We start from the raw sequence: 20,144 nt of genomic DNA, 5'->3' as shown, positions 1-20,144 counted from the left end.
TAAATAATATCTAGCATCTTACTAGTTTTTTTAATCGAATCTCGTTTGGCTAGGTTCGGTGGCCATGTATAATATAATTGGTCAGTATACCCGATTATGGATTAACTCGTGCAAATTTTTGGAGTTATCGTGTTCAGGTTTGTTTGGATTAAACATTATCAGTTTCGTTTAATTAATTGAGGCCGAGCCCATGTTATAAATTATAGTATTATTATTGAGCTTATCCCTATCTTTATCAGGTTCTACATAATTATTGGCTGGTCCCATTAGTTATTTCAATGATTTGGGCAAAGCCCATAGACGTACGGTTCGCTTTAACTAATCAACCAACATCTCACTCGGTATCTAACTATAAGTTTTTCTTCTATGAAATAATAAAAAAAAATCTAGCCCCGTTTTAGGGTTGTTACATCCACAAACGTATATGAGACTATAAATAAAAGCAACGGTTGCGGTATATAAATAATACGTAAATGAGGATCCTTTCAAATCGGTAACAACCGACATAATCGGATAATGAGGCCCTTTTCTACTAGCACAAGGCTAAAATAGTTAGGGGTGCGTATGATCATACTTATTGATACTCCACAACAACATAAAAATAAACACTCGTGCACGTAAAGCATATAAAATATATAACACACAATAGAGCAAGTATAATACACCCTAGAGTTTGTGGTTTGAGGATAGAGTGTTATATATCATTCTTGTTTTGAATTAGTATGCATGTTACCCCCAAAGTATAAAAAGAAAACGGGGGATGAAATGTACTCACATCAAATAAGTAACTTGAAGGATAGTTTGCGATAAAACGGGGAAGGGTAAGTTCAACGGGCAAGACCTAGATTAAAAAAGGTCTTGAGTTAGTAGATGGTTTTATAAAAGCTTTAAAGTAAAATAACTTGACAAGTAAATAAATAATTAAAGTTTGAGAGTTAGTGTAAATACATAATTAAAGTAATGGTTTTAGAAAAGTAAGTTTACTCGAAATCGGGTCTCAGTATTCTATTCATTAGTTTTATTTAACCTTTGTTAAGTAAATATTTGGGTAAGGCTGCAATATTGCAAGATCCTTTGTTAGATAGATACCAAAACGAGATTTTACGAGTGTTCGGATTTGTAGGTTCGAGTCTTGATAATTGGTCAAGCTCGAAGCTAAGATTCCAAAGTAATAAATGTTATGAGATAAATCAATGAAATCAAAAGAAACTTAACCAAGTGTGTAGTTCTATTAAGGAGAACCTCGACGTCCATTAAGCGAGTGTTTGGTTTTGTCGGTCCAAACTTGTTATGAGATCAAGTTGGATCCGACATGCCAAGTATTTTGAAAAAATAATTAGAATTAGTTTATAATATAGTTTTAGAGAAAAATACGAGATTCGGTGGCCCAAAACACAATTAGTGTATCTTAAGCGAGTGAACTCGGTTTAGTTTGTTCTTGGTTCGGTCCTTAACTCGGAATAAGACCGAGGATGGTTACCACATACCCAATACCATAGAACTTATTAAAATGAACTTAGAATTTATAATATACAAATATTACACGTAACATATTATTAAATCATTTTAAATATAAAGCATTTAAACAAGAGTTCAGTTTTGGTACGGCTCTTGACTCCGGATGAAACAGAGAATGGTGGCCACATACCCAATACCATTAAACTCATTAAAATGATTTGGAAACTAAAGTAATTAGAAACTAAACAACATTAGTAAGCTTACATATATTAAAGCGTAAATTAAAGTGTTTAACAAGGACTATAATAGTCCTTGTTAAACCTTGCCTAGCAATACACCTAAACCGACTTGGCTGAAAAAGGGAAAGCCAAGGAAACAAGGGGAGTATGTTTTAAACAATTTATAGTAACAAACTTTAACTAGCAAGAATTAGTTAGTAATAAATATTAGTATTAGTTTGACCTTGAAGAGTCAAACTACCAAGAACTTGAAGAATGGATACTTGGATCTTATATTGAGAGAGTTTGAAGAAGAAAGAGCAATCTAAAATGGGTGCATGGGACTTGTTTTTATAGTGGAAAAGTATAGTTTACGCATAAGGTGTATACTTGCCTTTCATTGGTTAAAAATGGTCAAACAATGCACAAACAACAAGAGGTGTTTGACACAATTAGTCCTTTAAGTTTGTTTTTAGTCGTTTTTAGCCATAAAGAGGTGTTTTAATGTACCGAAAAGGATGTTTTCTTGATCTGAAATTTGTGTAACATAAACGAACATAAAACCCAACATTTTATTTATAACTACGGATTCGAAAGACCTTAAACGGGCCGGGTTTCCGATACAAAAATAAATATAAGTTAAACCAAAAATGACAAATGTCACACTCTAGCCTGGAATGCTTGTAAAGTAGCTAGGCATGTCCTAATTCTAGTAATGGGAAAATACCTTGCTTCAGAAGGAATCCGGTTAAAGAGTTAAAGTGTGATCAATCAATCGCGGTAAGGAACCCCTCTATTCTAGTAGACGCCCGGTATTCTGATTCCTCTTATTGATTGGGGAATTCAGAAGCAACGCGGGAAGCTAAATGCCTTGAGTTTAGCGCCTTCCACAATCCATCAATAAAGGGGTGATCAATATATCAGGGATGCGCCCCGAGCGAACATAAATAAGGTTGTGGTGCAGAAGTCTTAGAGTTAGGAGTCTCGGGTCCTAAGAATCGAAATTCTAATAATTAGCTCTCGGCATCCCCTCTCTTCAGTTCTATTGCCGGGAGTTACAAGTTAGGTGGGATCCTCCATCTAAGGATTGCCCGATGAAGGCACTAAAAGAATCAAGATTCTTTTTTCTCAAACCCCACTCATGTTGCCGCCCTTGAGTCAAGAGTTACGAGATTCACTCCTCTCCTGAATATATACGCGCGTAGGAGTAAGAAATCCTCTATCCCGATCATGTAGCCCAAAATCGTGACTTTTCAACGACCCTCCTCGAGTGATTCCACATTGATGGGTTGGACGATCAAATTCTTCTTGGGTTGGTTACACTTATTACTAGTTTACCTATAATAGATTTAGACCTATTGGATAAGAAGGAAAGCGGGCATCTCCTTCTTTATAGGACCGATCGGGAGGGGGAATCAAACATTCATGTGGCCCTCATAGATCATAGAGTTCAATTTCATTTGATTACTGATCTTATCAAGTAGTGCTTCGATAAGCCACTGCCCAATAGAGATTAGCCATGAGTATATCGAAATGGTATAGCGAAGCCGGCCACCGGTAGGTCTAAGAACGGATATTTTGATAAGCTGCAAACAATCTATTCCTTCAGTAGGGGGGATACTTTTTCACATGATTAACAAATCAAGTAGAACCTTCAAACTTAAAGAAAAATGGGAATGGCATCCATCTAAGGAGAAACAGAGGCGTATAGATATTCTATGACCTTTGGTCTTGTCACGAGACTCTTTCACATAGAATGAATTCAGTAAGGAAAAGTGGAGCCCCCATGATCAGTTGAGAAGACTTCTATAAGAATTAAGGAATATTTAGCTCCAAAGAGTAATCTTCCTTACGCGCGAGCTACCCCTAGCCTATACCTTTCTTACGATCCAATCTCAACTTTACCTTACCCCCTCCCACCTTCCCCTTTCTCTTCGTATACTCCACTTCTTCTTAGTTAAGTAGAGAATGCCACCGGCCCTACCATCTTGCTTTACAAAACGACCGCCAGGACTTTTTTTCTTATGTTATATTTCCAGGTCGGCTATCTCTTCTCTCTTATAAAGGAATCTTCTTATATGTTGATACACGAGCTGGACAAAGAGATGTAGGCAAAGGGAGAAGCGGCCACGCCGTGAGTAGTCAACCATAATAGGATCTAATTTCCCCTACTTATCTTCCTTTCCTTCCTTTTCTTGCAACGTATAAAGCACTAGACTCAGTCCACAGGAACCAACTTTACAGGTTGTTTTCGATTTGGCATTTTCATCCCCCTCCTACTTTATTGGCATTATAGATATTATGAAAATGTTTGATTGACTAATGGAAGGAAGCGAAGCTGTTTAAGTAAGAGTTAGCGCCTATGAAATAGAGATATGAATCGCTTTGTGGTGGGGTAAGTTGTGATCGTATTCCTAACTTGGGATATGAAGTAAAATAACATCACTCATTGGCAAAACATGAATTAGCCTTTGGGTTGTGGCTTTTTGTTCATTTTTCACTATATGACCTTTCATTTTAGGTTCTCTTCTCTTAGTCTTCCTTGACCAATTCCTTTAGAAATTTTAATATAAGCTAATAAGAGATCAATTACGTGCATCATCGCAAAATTATTTTATTGGAAGGAATTAACTAATTAGCCTAGCTGACTAGGCATGGCATGAATGGCGGGATGCTAACTCGATTCGCCCTTGCCTCTACGGGATTACTACCTTATATAAAATATATATATATATAAAGCACCAAAGGTAAGCAGTTCCTAGTAGAAAGATAAAATGATTCTTAGCATTTAAACAAGCTAATGTCATTTTTTCCTATATCTATTGACTGGCCTTCCCCCATGTCATCATCGACCAGCTCTTACACATCCATCCTTAGTGAGATTCCAGAAGGAACTACGAACACAAAAACAAGAAAATAGAAAGCCCTAAATAAGAATCATACCGGATGTGTAGAGACGTACAGAAAGTCACAGAGCCGACGTCGAACAAAAACGAGCAGATTGCCTGCTTGCGCCCAAGAAGAAGATAGAAGAAAGAAGTCGACATTTCAATTGTTTCTCCAGTAGTATATTTTTCAATTGTGTTTTTCTAATTTGTTTGGTTTTGGGTATTGTAAATAGAACGGGGGTAAAAGGGTAATTTGTAATGAAAAGGGAAAATATGTAAGTGATGTTTTAGAGTTGGGAAAATATGTAAATTAGTAGGCTTAGTAAGGGAAAATATGTTAAAACTCCATTATTTAGAGTATTTAATCCTTATTAATTAAAGGCTTTGTATTGATGAAACTGGTTAATTTCATCTTTCCTTATTTATCCTTTTATAACACCTCTGAATTGTATTTCTCAACAAATTATGGTTATAACCTAGCCCACTTATTGTGACAAGCATAATTCAACAATGTTACCGAACATACCTATGTTATTTAAGGAAAAATAAATGGTGTTAGTCATTAGGTTTTTTCAATTTGTTTATGTCAATAAATTAGCCATTAACCTAGCTCTATCAGATCTAGTGTAATACTAGAAGCCTCCCTTAGATTATGGGTAAAGCCTAGAAGCCTTTTCATTAGATATGATGTATTACTCGAAACTTGTCGTGCTGATTTTGTTCTATACCAGAAGTCTCTGCCAGATCTGGCATGTGGCTTTAGAAGCACATGACGGGATTTGGTTCACTGCTGGAAGCCTCTTGCAGGATCTGACTCGCTACCAGAAACTAACGTAACATCATATTGTATTTTATTTAAGATTAAAGTTGACAATTAGTTAGTTAAGATAGCTAAGAATGGATGTAAATGATGTCGACTTTTCAATTGTTTTTATAGTAGTATGTTTTTCAATTGTGATTTTTTTAATTTGTTTGGTTTTGGGTATTGTAAATTGAACAGGGTATATGATGTTTTAGAATTGGAGAAATATATAAATTAGTAGGTTTAGTAAGTGGAAAAATGTTAAAACTAGTGTTTTGAACCCCGGCCTGGCCCGGACGGTCGGACCGGGACCCGGTCTTTATACCGGGTCGGGTCACAGTATTTGGCCCGTTTTTGTGGGTGAGCGGTCGGCTTGGACCGGTTGACCCGGCGGGTGAACCGGTAAAACCCATTTTTTTATTAAATTTAAAATGAAATTTGCATGTCAGGATTCGAACTTGAGTCATTATAAAGATAGAATCTTTAATAATTACCCATGAGTCAACCAACCAAGCTTTATTGATGTTTCTAGTAATCAAACATAAATCATACATATTTAAAAAGCAATGTATAAAACATAGATAAACACTAAAATTTGTTATTATTATTATTATTTTCGGTTATCATTATTTTTATATGTATATGAATTATATATATATATATCATCATCATCATCATCATCATCGTACTCAGTATATCCCACCAATAGCAAAGCTATGTTAGGGTCTGAGGAGGGTAAGATGTAGACAGCCTTACCTCTACCCCATAGGGATAGAGAGGCTGCCTCCGGTGAGACCCCCGGCTCGAGAATTATATATATATATATATTTAAATTATTTATGACATTATCCGGGTCAAACACCGGTCCGCTCTTCCGGGTCGGTCCGACCTTTGACCCAGTAAGACGTCTGAGTCGACGTCCGGTCCGGGTCTAAAATTATTGGTTAAAACTACATTATTTATAACGTTTTCATGCTAAAAGAACATGATGTTTCACTTTGACTCCACAATACACGTCAAACAACCAACCAACCAACCAATCCCGTGATTACATTCACCAATATAAATACTACTAATGAACCCTCGACTCTTTTCATTCATTCTACTCCTACTCCCGCACCAAATAATGGCCTTCCCTTTCGCCTTTCTTGACCTAATCCTGGCAGCCATATGCTACATCTCTTTCTCTTTATTCCGTCAACGACACGCGGAACTTTACGAGTGGCCATTTCTCGGGATGCTTCCGTCTTTGGCTCGCAACGTGGAATCAATCCACGAACGCTGTGCAGAGCTACTTGGGGAGACTGGAGGCACCTTCTTGTTCAAAGGTCCATGGTTCGTTAATATGTACATGTTGGCCACCGTTGACCCGTCCGACATCCACCACATCATGAGCTCCAACTTCTTGAACTTTCCTAAAGGCAATGAGTTTAGAGAGATTTTTCAAGTCCTTGGCGACGGGATCTTCAACTCCGATTACGAGTTATGGCGTACACATCGTAAGATTACCAACGCTTTGATTAATAATCAAAGGTTTCAAAAGTTCTTGGCAAGGACGACCACTGAAAAACTGTCCAAGGGTTTAACTCCGGTGCTAAACCATGTTGCGTCAAAAGGCTTGGTTGTAGACATGCAAGATGTCTTTCAAAGGCTTACTTTTGACACTACTTGTATGTTTGTCACTGGATACGACCCTGGGTGTTTAACAGTCGACTTCAAAGACGTACCATTCGCACGAGCCTTGGATGATGCCGAAGAAGCCATTTTCGCACGCCATGTGGTTCCAAAAAGCCTGTGGAAACTACAAAGGTGGCTAGGGTTTGGGAAAGAGAAGAAACTGAAACACGCATGGGAGACACTGGATGATGTCATCGGGGATCTTATCGCGAGAAAACGAAAAGATATGTCTGATCAACACGATGCAACGGGTGTTGACTTGTTGACGTCCTTGATGGCGGATCAACATGATCGGTCATGCGGTGATGGGTTCAAATTCAAACAAGATGATAAGTTCTTGAGGGATACCATCTTGAATTTGATGATTGCTGGGAGGGACACAACAAGCTCTTCATTGACGTGGTTTCTTTGGCTCGTTGTGACCCACCCAAGCATCATCAAAAAGATTAGAGATGAAATAAATGCGACTATTCCCGAGTCTGATGTTCAAAAACCACGTGATTTTAAAGGCGAAGATACGAACAAACTCGTTTATCTACATGCTGCGTTTTGTGAAGCGCTAAGACTCTACCCGCCAGTCCCGTTTCAACATAAGGCTCCGATTAAACCCGATATTCTTCCTAGCGGTCATCGTGTTGATCCAACTATGAAGGTAACGTTTATTTCTTTTGATATGTGAAGGTAGCCATTTTCTAAATCTATCTATAGATATTAGCAGGAACATATATGATATAAAATGTTACTTTGATCAGTTAAAAATGAATGCATTATTATTTTATTTGTAAATAAATGTAATTTATATAATGATTTTTTTTATAACACAAAAGTATTATGTAGTATAAAAGTTGAGGTATGATCATAATATGTAAAAAAAGGTGGTATAATTAATTATTATGGTATAATGTCACATTCAAATCACCAAAATCGTTCGGCACAAGTTTCTACTTATCAAGTGTATGCTCACAAATTTCACCTAACTTTTTAATTTCAATCGCACTTCATATTTCATTTTCATATTCAGAATTTATACTTTTAAGTAATCTATTCATTATTTCGTTTATATTTTAAATTGTACAAGATTTTAAAACTTGTAAGCAAGCATAGTACGTGCTTTATTTTGATTTTGTTCTTCCCTATAATTCAAGGTTTTGTTTTCTTTGTACGCCATGGGAAGGATGTATACTATTTGGGGCGAAGATAGTTGCGAATTCAAGCCGGAGAGGTGGATCACCGACAAAAATATGATAAGGCACGAGCCATCATATAAGTTCTTGTCGTTCAATGCAGGCCCTCGGACATGCATAGGGAGACAAGTGGCCTTCACTCAAATGAAAGCCATAGGTGCAATGATTCTTCATAATTACAATTTTGAAATGGTTAAAGATCATGTTGTTGAGCCTAATGTTTCGATCATCCTTTACATGAAACATGGCTTGAAGGTTCGAGTTACGCCAAGATGGCCTTGACGTGGATCACTCAATGATTGATTTCAAAATCATTATGTTTGGTTACTTTAAATAAAATAAAAGTCGTCTCTTATGAAAATATAAAATAAATAAATAATTAAAGACGATGGTGTGTTTCATATATACTTTGGACAAAAATACAAATTTAAAAATGGGAAAACATCACTCATGGTTTTTCTTGGTCCAAACCGTCGCCGCTCCCTTGTCATGCAAATTTGGGCATATTTGTGTGATGGGTGTCATGCTTGATGAGGGTTGCATTCCAAGAAAAGAGCCGTTAGAGGGTGGGGGGAGGAATGTAGTCGTTGGAAGCCTTGGAAAATAAAAAAGAAAAACATTATTTACCTATATAAAATATCTTCAAAACATACACAAATCCAACTCAAAATCTTCTATTACACACACCATTTTTAACATATCAAATGGAGGGTTCAAAAAAACGTGGGTCGGGTTCAAAGAAAACCCAAACCCGACCAAAGGTTCGACAAAATCTAGGTAAACCGACGAGATTTCGCTTACAAGACGAACCCGACACAAACCAACCTTCCCAACAACAATCTTATCATCCCCAACCTTTTCAACCGTCCCAAAACCAACAACAACCTTCCCAACAACAACGTTATTATCAACCGTCCCAAAACCAATCGTATCAAAACCAACCTTTTATTCTCCATTTTTCTACCCAAAATTACCCAAATAATGCTTTTCAAACTTTTGGATCTCAACCGTCCCAAATGTTTGAATCTCAACCGTCTCAAATGTCTCAAATGTTTGGATCTCAACCGTCTCAAATGTCCGTCGATCCTCTAGACGATAACGAGGTTATACATCAATTTACAAGTGCTTTTCGTCACGAAGTGCAAACTTTGGATGAAGATAAATCCGCGGATGAGGAGCCGCATCAAAGAGGTAATCGACGTTGGTTGGCCGATGAGGAGGTCGCCTTGACCAAGGCTTATTTTCATTGCTCCGAATCAAAAAAACACTCAAACCAACAAAGAAAAGAAGCGTTTTGGAAACGTGTTAAATAGCATTTCTCGAAACTTCCGGGCGCAACCGAACGAAACAAGGATCAAATGATTGGCAAGTGGGGAGATTTGAATAAAAAAATGTCAAAATTTAATGTTTGTTACGTCCAAGAGGTAACTATTTTTAGTTTATTTATTTTATAATCTATTACTTTATTTTTATAATTTGATATATATATTTTTTCTAAATGTTTTGTAGTCCCGAACTCCACAAAGCGGAGCGAGCGAGGCGACTATCATAAAGAACGCTTTGGCCGAATATGTCCAAGCTTACAAATGTAGGGATTTTCCCCACTTGGAAACGTGGGAGATTGCGAGACATCATGCGAAGTGGGAACCGATTTCGTTGGTCGATTTGAACGGACCAACGGCTCTAAGGAAGAAAGGATTTTCTTCAAAAAGATCAAAAACTTCCGAGTCTGGGGACTACACAACGTCTACCGGCGGCTTGTCATGCAACATGCCAAGCATGAACTTGAACGAGGAACCCGAAGACAATTCCGACGAAGACATACCCACACCCACACGGCCGAATCGCAAGAAAAGTGGGGAACCGTCAAGACTTGGGAAAGAAGCGATGGCAGAAAACTTTATCGAATACAAATCATATCCGTCGATGTCTTATGTTTTCCTTAACTGCAATAGAACCCGCCAAGTTGACATCAGCCTCCACCAAGCGCATGCTAACAAATGTGTGCCATAAGTAACCTGTTAATGTAGTCTCGACGTAACTCACAAACAGGTCATTTAATTACTTGATGGTAGTAAATGCAAATATTGATTAGCTGAAGGGGACAAAGGTTTCCTTTTAGACGATTCCCACAAGATTTTCTAACTTGTTGTTTATGTTTATGTATGTGATTGAATAATTATGATTTGCATTCTATGTGTTAACCCATGTTTAAATGATATAACTTGGTTTCTCTATTCTATCTTGACATTCCTTTCTATGTTTACTTTTTAGAACATACATCAACGGTTGTCTGTGCTATTTCTAATTTCTTATTATAATGCTATATTCATTTGATGTTTCAATATTGATCGTGGCTCTAATTCCTTGGAATGTAAATTGGATGGATGTATTTTATTGATAATGAACACTTGAAAATCTAACTTAGCCTTGAAATAACAAGCAAACTCAGGTAGGTACTGAATAGGTAGGTCCCAGCAGAGCCCAGTTGGACCCGCAAGACTCACCTCAAAGAGGGACGTCTGCGCAGTTGAACCCGCAAGACTCACCTTCAACAGGGACGTCTGCGCAAAGGCTAAACTCGCAAGACTCACCTTGAAGAGGGACGTCTGCGCAGAAACCAACTGGATCCGCAGGACCCACCATGCTCAGAGACGTGACCTCCTTACGCGCAGTACGCAAGGTGTTCCCGCAGGAAAAGCCTCCCAATGGTGAAGTACCCCGCCTGTTCCCGCAGCTGCGGATACAAGCCATCAGGGAAGGCTACCTGCGCAGCAAGGCTACACGCACAAGGCACTTAACTCTTAAATAATTCAGTAATGTCACCTGAAGAAGGAGTAAGCAAGCCGGGAACACTCCCGCCCAAAGCCGGGAATACTCCCGCCCAAATGAGCCAGTCCGTACGCTACTGGAGGACCTTTTGTACTGTACCTGACGAGGTATGGACAAAAGGTCTGACCAAAGCAGCGACAGCTCACTGTGACAAAGGAATAGTACACAGCCGGCCTGGTCACTATCAGCCGCTGCCTACTCACCAACCCCTGTCACTATTAGCCGTTGCCTACTCACCAACCTGTCGTAGCACGTGCATAGCCTGCATTTGGTGGAAAAGGAATAGTACACAGCCGGCCTGGTCCCTATCAGCCGCTGCCTACCCACCAACTGCCAGCATGGCATGTGCGTAGCCCACAGTTGGCAGAACAGGAATACTATTCAGCCGGCTGTACCTTCTTGGAAACCTATCTTCGGCTATAAATACTCCAACACCTTGGAATGGTATGGACACATTACATTACCTTATCACATCTTATCTTCTCTAGCAATCTCTTAATATACACTTATATTCAAGAGCAATCTAGTCTGATTCTCACGCCGGAGGGTGGTCACAAGGAGGTACCCCCCCTTCTCAGTGACGAGCTCACGGTGTCTGTTTTGCAGGTCACCAGAAGAACCATCTTTGCCGGACACAACCCCTCGTGGGAAACATCTATTTAACCCCCAGATTATCCATAATCTGCCCGGGGTCAATTAGTGCATCGTACACCGTCTGGTGTGGCTCAGGAAACTCAGGCTCGAAAGGCTCGAGCATGAACTTCCTGACGATGTACTGATACTGGTCGACGGGAAGAGCACACTGGCACTCGCCAGCAGTACTCTTATCGTCCCTATCAGAAGTGGACGTCGGGTTCTCAGAATACACGTCCGACTCTTCAGCAGTAACTTCAAGATCATGAGAAGACATGTTTTGAATGTAAACAAGAACGATTTCAGGAGAATGCTCGACAGAAAAGTTAGAGTATTCGCCGGAAATCGTTTAGAAGAAGAAAAGAGGTGATACTGTGAGTTGAGATGCAACCTCTCCTCCCTTTATATACTCATCACAATGAATGCGATGAATTTAATGCGGAAGAGAGAGGAAAACGCTGGTGCAATGAAACTATGACACGTGGAAAAAGCAAGCTGGCAACAGCTGTTGACAGGACGCGTGCCGTAAACTTCGCGGCCACGCGCCCGAAAACTCGTGCCCACGCGCCTGAAAAAGCGTCTGGAATGACCATATACTGTCACGTCGCCATAACTTCCTGCACGTCCTGACACTGTCAGAAGAAACCGTCGGACGACGTTTCAACAGTTTGGACTGTTCTTATCCTTTCACCAACTCTTCGAATTTCAAAAAGATTCAAAAGTAAGCGGGACTATACCCCTTACCTTGGCAACCAAGTAACTATAAGACAGGTGCGAGTACAGTGTTAAGGCAAAACCCTTCACATACTTAGCACCTGCAGGGAATTGAAGCCAAGAATACTTCGGCAACCAAGTAACTATAAGACGGGTGCGGGTACAGTGTCAAGGCAAAACCCTTCACATACTTAGCACCCGCAGGGAATTGAAGCCAGGAATACCTTGGAAGTAAAGTAACTATAAGACGAGTGCGGGTACAGTGTCAAGGCGAAACCCTTCACATACCTAGCACTCCGCAGGGAATTGAAACCAAGAAGGATCTTCTGGGCCATGCTTGCGGAAACGGGAATAACATCCCCGCATAGCGGGAACGTCGGGAACTAGTTGTTTGAAGCTCCATGATGGAATTGGTTGTTTTAACATAATTGATCACTATGTTCAAAACTACCAAAACCTCATGGAGAATCTACACAAGTGGAACTCAACGCTCCTGACTTGCGAGGAGGTTACAGACCTACCCGCATCATACCCAAAGATCAAGCAGAAAAGTCGGGAATTTATGCACGTGACATTAGGACTTCCGCGGGAAGAATCCACATGGAAAACCTTAAAAATAAACCCTTTTCAAAACCCTTTGCTTAAGTCCAAAAGTTCACCTCACTTATTAACAATTCATGAGAAGAACATTGGACTGGGGGGACTTGAAGAGGTAGGTCCCAGCAGAGCCCAGTTGGACCCGCAAGACTCACCTCAAAGAGGGACGTCTGCGCAGTTGAACCCGCAAGACTCACCTTCAACAGGGACGTCTGCGCAAAGGCTAAACTCGCAAGACTCACCTTGAAGAGGGACGTCTGCGCAGAAACCAACTGGATCCGCAGGACCCACCATGCTCAGAGACGTGACCTCCTTACGCGCAGTACGCAAGCTGTTCCCGCAGGAAAAGCCTCCCAATGGTGAAGTACCCCTCCTGTTCCTGCAGCTGCGGATACAAGCCATCAGGGAAGGCTACCTGCGCAGCAAGGCTACACGCACAAGGCACTTAACTCTTAAATAATTCAGTAATGTCACCTGAAGAAGGAGTGAGCAAGCCGGGAACACTCCCGCCCAAAGCCGGGAATACTCCCGCCCAAATGAGCCAGTCCGTACGCTACTGGAGGACCTTTTGTATTGTACCTGACGAGGTATGGACAAAAGGTCTGACCAAAGCAGCGACAACTCACTGTGACAAAGGAATAGTACACAGCCGGCCTGGTCACTATCAGCCGCTGCCTACTCACCAACCCCTGTCACTATTAGCCGCTGCCTACTCACCAACCTGTCGTAGCACTTGCATAGCCTGCATTTGGTGGAAAAGGAATAGTACACAGCCGGCCTGGTCCCTATCAGCCGCTGCCTACCCACCAACTGCCAGCATGGCATGTGCGTAGCCCACAGTTGGCAGAACAGGAATACTATTCAGCCGGCTGTACCTTCTTGGAAACCTATCTTCGGCTATAAATACTCCAACACCTTGGAATGGTATGGACACATTACATTACCTTATCACATCTTATCTTCTCTAGCAATCTCTTAATATACATTTATATTCAAGAGCAATCTAGTCTGATTCTCACGCCGGAGGGTGGTCACAAGGAGGTACCCCCCTTCTCAGTGACGAGCTCACGGTGTCTGTTTTGCAGGTCACCAGAAGAACCATCTTTGCCGGACACAACCCCTCGTGGGAAACATCTATTTAACCCCCAGATTATCCATAATCTGCCCGGGGTCTATTAGTGTTTCTTCGGGTACAATACACAAATTAAATTAGGACCATACCAAACCAAACCAAACCAGCGGCAATATGAATGAGAATTATTATAAGGTGATTAATAATCAAAGATTTATGTTTCACCCACTAACAAAACATCATGGGGTCAGAAGTTTTCCTATAGTAAACCATGGAGCATAATTAAAATATGTACAAATCACCAATTTTGCTAGCTACCTTCTTCAGTTCCATCTTTTAGAATTTTTCAGTCCCTTGGATTTCTGTTTTGCCTGCTGAAATGCCTGCATCTTTTGCTTCTTGCGAGCTTCTCGTTCCGCCTGTATACATATAAACAACATCACTCCTCTTTATTAACCAAATAAAAAGAAAAAGAAAATTGTTATTGGTTAACATGGACAAAAAATTACTTGCCTTTGACATCTTGGATTTGGCTTTTGCTTTCGAAGACTTGTCCTCTAGCTCGGCTTCTCTTTCAAGAGCCTTTTCTCTTGCCTCGATGTTCTTCTCAAGATAATACTGTTGAAAGCAACATAAATCAACTTTATGATGATTATGTTTCAATATCTTTTATTTCACAAGTATTTATTAATTCATCATCATCATCATCATCGTACTCAGTATATCCCACCAATAGCAAAGCTATGGTAGGGTCTGAGGAGGGTAAGATGTAGACAGCCTTACCTCTACCCCATAAGGATAGAGAACTTACCTCATAGTCACCATTATAGTCTTGCAAATTGCCATCTTTTACTTCTAAAACTCTGTTCACAATTTGTTTAATGAAGTATCGATCATGAGATACAGTGATCACAGTTCCCTCGTACTCGGAAATTGCTTCCTAATAAGCAAAACACAACATAAATTCTCAACACTCACTTAGTATAAAAAGGCATGCCTGATGCGTGAGTCCATCAGGAAAGCGCCTCGGTCCTTGAGAAGCCTCATGCACTTGGTCAAAATTGGTCAAATTTTGTTAAAAATGGTCAAAATTCGGGTAGGAGACTTGTAGGTAAAACAACTAGAGGGATATGAAAGGTTTGCTTTATAGTAAGGTTGATAAGTAAAACAGAACAAAGCTTTTAGTTGTAAATAACGCTTATTTGGTTATTTACAGGGCAACACGACCCGTACATGATGCGTGTGCCCCGTTGCCTTTGTTTTAAACCAAGATCACTCATAAAAGGAAGACAATATAAATGTAAGTGTCAATGAAACAAACCTCAAGCATTTCTTTCGAAGGTATATCCAAGTGATTAGTCGGCTCGTCCAATACCAGTAAGGTCGAAGGCTTAACCATGAACTTACAAAATGAGAGTCGTGCCTGCAAAATAATCAAATTTATTATTATTTCATAAGCAAGAAAAAAACCAATACTATACTCCCGTCATCGATTCTTGAAAAATCCCATCAAAATTTATTATAATACATGCATACTGGCATCATCAAGATCAATGTTATTGTTTGGTTTACAAAATTGTTATTTTCCTGGTATAAAAGGCATTTTAAGCATTTAGAAACTGATGCAAAAATAAAAACACACCTTTTCACCACCACTCAATAGAGAGACTTTCCTGTCAAGCATATCGGCCTTAAAATTGCAACGTCCAAGGAGTCCCTTTATATCATCGATTCTCCAATCTTCTGCAACTTCAGCTACGGTATCAAGCACTGTTTTCTCTAAATCAAGAGCCTCCGCCTGTAATTACAAATAAGGATCAACCAACTACTCTTATTATTACCATTATTATTAACGCAATTACGCAAATGTGACTCCTATAGTTCTATGATTATTTGCATTACCTGATTTTGCTCAAAGTAGTTTGGGAGCACATTGTGCTCTCCAAGAATTACTTCCCCGCTGTCTGGCTTTTGTAAGCCCATAATCAACTTGAGCAGAGTACTCTTTCCACAACCATTTGGCCCAATTATTGCAATTTTCTCACCCCTTTCGATATTTATGCTGGCTTTTCTAAACAGAACCTGTGTAAGCATGCAATATTATTTCGTAGCAGAGAAATATACATTTATCAGATTAAATAAGGGCATTAATATGATTTATAATTTGTTACCTTGTCTTCATAGCTAAAGTCAAGATTTTTTATTGTCACTACGTCTCTTCCACTTCTTCCACGTTCAGGGAATCTAATCTTCATTTGTTTCCTAATAAATGGTTTGCCAATTTGTTCCTCCTCTTGGAGCTTTTCTAGCTTCTGTTATTGTATAAAACAAGTGTAAATGAGTATAAGATGATTGAAAAAGAAGTTAATAACCCACACTTTTGTAGCTATGAAAAAACATTATACTTGCAATTTACAAAGAGAAAAAGTAAAAAGGTTCCTTAACTTGTAAAAAGTACACATACACGAAAAAATCACTAAAACTGACTGTTGGATATTGAAGTTGCTAAACTTGTTTAAAATCACATACTTCAAAATTTGTTTTTATACAAGGACTTGATAATCACTTAATTTAATTAAAATTTGACGCTATAGTTTTTCTTTGTTCTATGTTTTTAAAAAATGTTGAATCACTTAATTAAAATTTTGAGTGTATATTTACAAGTTGAGAGACATTTTCATGAAAAATACGAAAGTATATTGTTTATTTATGATATTAGCCTTTTTTTTATTCAAGAAGAAAAAACTGTTACAGAAATATAACTGTATCTAAAGTCAAAACAATTTTAGAATAACAACTCTGTATGTATACTTTACACAATCAAAAGAAAATTAATTACATTTTATATATTTAAATCAAGTAATATGTAATTTTACTAGAAAAGTAACAATAGCCAATTTGATGAATTATACTCAGTAACAGCAATGAAACTTATATTTAACAAATTCATTAATAGTCTAGAACTTAATAAATAATAATAAAAACCTTTTCAGCGGTAGATGCGCGTCCAGAGTTAGCTCCAGCACTTAACCTACTAATCAAACCACGTGTGTGCTCAATTTCCTTTTGTTGTTTTTCCCAAGCTGCAAACTGAGCTTCAATCCATGATGCCTTACTAATAACGTAGTCAGAATAGTTTCCAATGAATGTTCTAGAAACACCCATGTCAGTTTCCACTATTTTTGTGCATAATTGGTCAAGAAAAGCTCGGTCATGAGATATGATCACCATTGGAACATCTTGCTTACTGAGATAACCTTCAAGCCACTCGATCGTGTCTAGATCAAGATGGTTTGTAGGTTCATCCAGTAGTAACAAATCTGGATCCTGCAAAAGTTAACAAATTTAATATTATGTTAGGGAGTGTTTGGATGGTGTTTATAAAGTGATAATTGCAACGTGAAGAACCAGTTGCTCGCATAATCAGCTGCTCACATAATTAGCATAGTTTGACACTATATATCATAAAAACTATAATCCAAGTCACATCCAAGAACCAACTGACTTAATCGAATCTACCCAAACTCAAAACCGACAATTTGATTTTATGTTTTCTGAAAAACCGAATTTCCGGTTCAGGTTCAATTTTGCATGTAGTACTCAGACCTGAAAAGTGAACCGAACCGACTTTTATAACCAAACCCGTAAAAATCAGTTTTTCATGGATTAAACTGCTTTATTTGAATGTTTGTTATTGAACATATGGATTATGATGTTTTTTAATTAATTAATAAAAAAAATTAATAAACTGTGTAGCCCAAAAATTTTAGCCACAAACGTGTAATAGTCAATTAATCATTACTTGATAAAAAAAAATTAGGCCCGAATTCATTCTTTTAACCTTTTTTTAATCAGCCCAAAATTTTCAAGCCAATATGACAAAACCAAACAAACAGAAACCAACCCTATCGTCGGGAACCGAAACCAAACAGTTATCAGAAACCCAAAAATAATTTTTTTGGTTTCAGTTCGATTTGAGCCAAAAAGGGACCCGTGCACAACCTTAAAGTCCTCATGAAAAATGAATACATCCATAAACATATTTCACTAATTTGAAGTAACTCAATCTATGTATTAATTGGATCATAATAAACCAGAATTTAGTAACAAGTTATTAAACCTGAAGCAATATCTTCCCAAGTGACATCCTCATCTGCCAGCCACCACTAAAAGAAGCGACAAGCCTATCCCCATCCTCCACCGAAAAGCCTAACTCGGGCATCAACTTATTAATCTTGACATCAACACTATCCAAATTGACGGCCTGCGCCCGCCTCTGCAGCAAATCAAACTCATCCAACAGCCTCCCCATCAAGTCCAAATCATCGACGGAGCCTTCGATCGCCTTCTGCACCTTCTCCAAGCGGCTCGATATCTCCATTTCCTCCTTAAAAGCATGCAGAAACTCCTCCCTGACCGTCCGAGTCATGGAGACCTCAAACTCCTGGCTGAGAAAGGATATTCTCATATTGGGTTTGGCCTTGATGACGTTCCCAGAGTCGGGGTGTTCGGTGCCGGATATTATCCTTAACTGGGTGGTTTTGCCGGCACCGTTAACGCCTACTAAGCCTACTTTCTCACCCTTTTTAACCTCCCAGGTTACATCTTTAAGTACTGTGACTCCTTTGTAAGTCTTACTAATGTTTTCTAACCTAACTCCCGATGAAATACTCGAGGCACCGGTGCCCGAGTGCTTGCCTCTGCCTCCTCGCGAGGTTTCGGATGGTGTTTGTGAAGAAAATAATGATTCGATATCGTCTGGGGAGGTGACGGTGGTGGTTTCGGTGTCGACGGCAACGGCGGATAAGCGGGCGGGATGGTTATTGTGGGAATTGGATATTGGGGTTAGAATTGGGCGGAATTGGGGGCGGAAATAGGGTTTTCGGAGAGTGGAAGAAAGAGGGGATGGGTTGAGGAAAGTGGAACGGAGGAGTTTGGAGGCTAGTTCCATTGTATTGTTGTTGCAGGTTCCGATCAATGGTGGTTGTGATCGGAAAGACACTCTGACGAAGAAGATGAATTTGTGGAAGTGATTTTAAAGTGGGGTTTTATTTGTGATGGTGGTTATTATTTTGGAGATTGTAAGCCACAAAGTGTGAGATAATTAGATGTTGTACCAATGTTGGCCATCCGTTTTTATTATTATGATGATTTCGACTTTTCTTTTTCTTATTTCCTTTATTATTATTATTATTATTATTATTATTACTACTACTTGCATGTTTTTATATTCTGTAATCTGTATCACTCTACCTCAAACATCAATGAAGTTTAGCGTCACATCATATTTGGAAGGAAGGTTGCAAGGTCTCGACTTTAAATTTGATTTTAATTAGGTTTTATTGTGAAATAGAAGATTGTGAATTTTTAAATTAGGACATGAAGTTTTTAAAAAACTGTGCATTCAAAATATCTACCAATAGAATGTGGATTAGCTGTGTACTATACATTTATAGGTAATTTGTTTAATTCTAACTATTTCATATTGGCAAATAACAAATCTAATTTATGGGGTGTTTGGCCTAGCTTTTTTAACCATGCTTATAGCTTTTTTAGCTTTTTTTGACAAAATAAGCTTAACTTGGTGTTTGGCTTAGCCTTTTAAGCTTATGCTTATTAGCTTATATAAAATCATTTGAAGAAGCTTATTTGAAGATGGTTTTTTAGCTTATTTGATACAAGCTTATTTTTTTAAAGGTGTAAATTACTCATTTGTCCTCAAATTGTGGTGGATTAGTAATTATTACTCTAACAAATTAAAGAATTTTGGATTTAACAACTTATTAAGGCACATAATTAACTTGTAGAATATAAGCTAATCCAAACACTTAGAAAGAGCTTATCAAATAATATAAAAAAAGTTATAAGCTAATTTTATATATAAGCATAAGCTTAAAAATAAAAGCTAGGCCAAACACCCCCTTAACACTTGGTTGTTGTCATTCTCAACTAAATCCATGTGTTTCAAACAGTCCGTGATTAATGGATTGGTTAACTTCGTTGATCTGATGCTTACATGACATTTCTAGTTATAAAAAAAACATCAAGGTGGCAACATTACGTGATAGG

General features: G+C 38.7%; 2 protein-coding genes across 2 annotated transcripts; one reads left to right on the top strand and one right to left on the bottom strand.

Annotated features, from left to right (window-relative positions):
- Positions 1-6,381: 6,381 nt before the first annotated feature.
- On the top strand, positions 6,382-8,534 carry LOC143630491 (alkane hydroxylase MAH1-like). The gene is made up of 2 exons (XM_077099484.1): positions 6,382-7,695; positions 8,189-8,534. Exons 1-2 carry the CDS (start codon positions 6,442-6,444, stop codon positions 8,507-8,509), a joined length of 1,575 nt encoding a protein of 524 aa, XP_076955599.1. The 5' UTR covers positions 6,382-6,441; the 3' UTR covers positions 8,510-8,534.
- Positions 8,535-14,247: 5,713 nt separating this feature from the next.
- LOC143630505 (ABC transporter F family member 5-like) lies at positions 14,248-19,054 on the bottom strand. The gene is made up of 9 exons (XM_077099500.1): positions 18,196-19,054; positions 17,061-17,402; positions 16,247-16,387; positions 15,978-16,157; positions 15,718-15,873; positions 15,397-15,498; positions 14,887-15,015; positions 14,589-14,693; positions 14,248-14,494 (listed from the first exon to the last, which is right to left on the bottom strand). Exons 1-9 carry the CDS (start codon positions 19,024-19,026, stop codon positions 14,399-14,401), a joined length of 2,082 nt encoding a protein of 693 aa, XP_076955615.1. The 5' UTR covers positions 19,027-19,054; the 3' UTR covers positions 14,248-14,398.
- Positions 19,055-20,144: the final 1,090 nt, after the last annotated feature.

The sequence above is a fragment of the Bidens hawaiensis genome, unplaced genomic scaffold, assembly GCF_021521415.1.
Source record: "Bidens hawaiensis isolate Kalapana, Puna unplaced genomic scaffold, B.hawaiensis_p1.1 tig00005680_1, whole genome shotgun sequence".
Classification (NCBI taxonomy): domain Eukaryota; kingdom Viridiplantae; phylum Streptophyta; class Magnoliopsida; order Asterales; family Asteraceae; genus Bidens; species Bidens hawaiensis.
This window is presented reverse-complemented; position numbering and strand designations above follow the sequence as displayed.

Coding starts and splice junctions, on each gene's coding strand:
- LOC143630491 (XM_077099484.1), top strand. CDS start 6,442: ATGAACCCTCGACTCTTTTCATTCATTCTACTCCTACTCCCGCACCAA. Junction 7,696..8,188: donor GTGTTGATCCAACTATGAAG/GTAACGTTTATT, acceptor CTATAATTCAAG/GTTTTGTTTTCTTTGTACGC.
- LOC143630505 (XM_077099500.1), bottom strand. CDS start 19,026: ATGGAACTAGCCTCCAAACTCCTCCGTTCCACTTTCCTCAACCCATCC. Junction 17,403..18,195: donor TTGGGAAGATATTGCTTCAG/GTTTAATAACTT, acceptor TAACTTTTGCAG/GATCCAGATTTGTTACTACT. Junction 15,016..15,396: donor CTTCGAAAGAAATGCTTGAG/GTTTGTTTCATT, acceptor TTTGCTTATTAG/GAAGCAATTTCCGAGTACGA.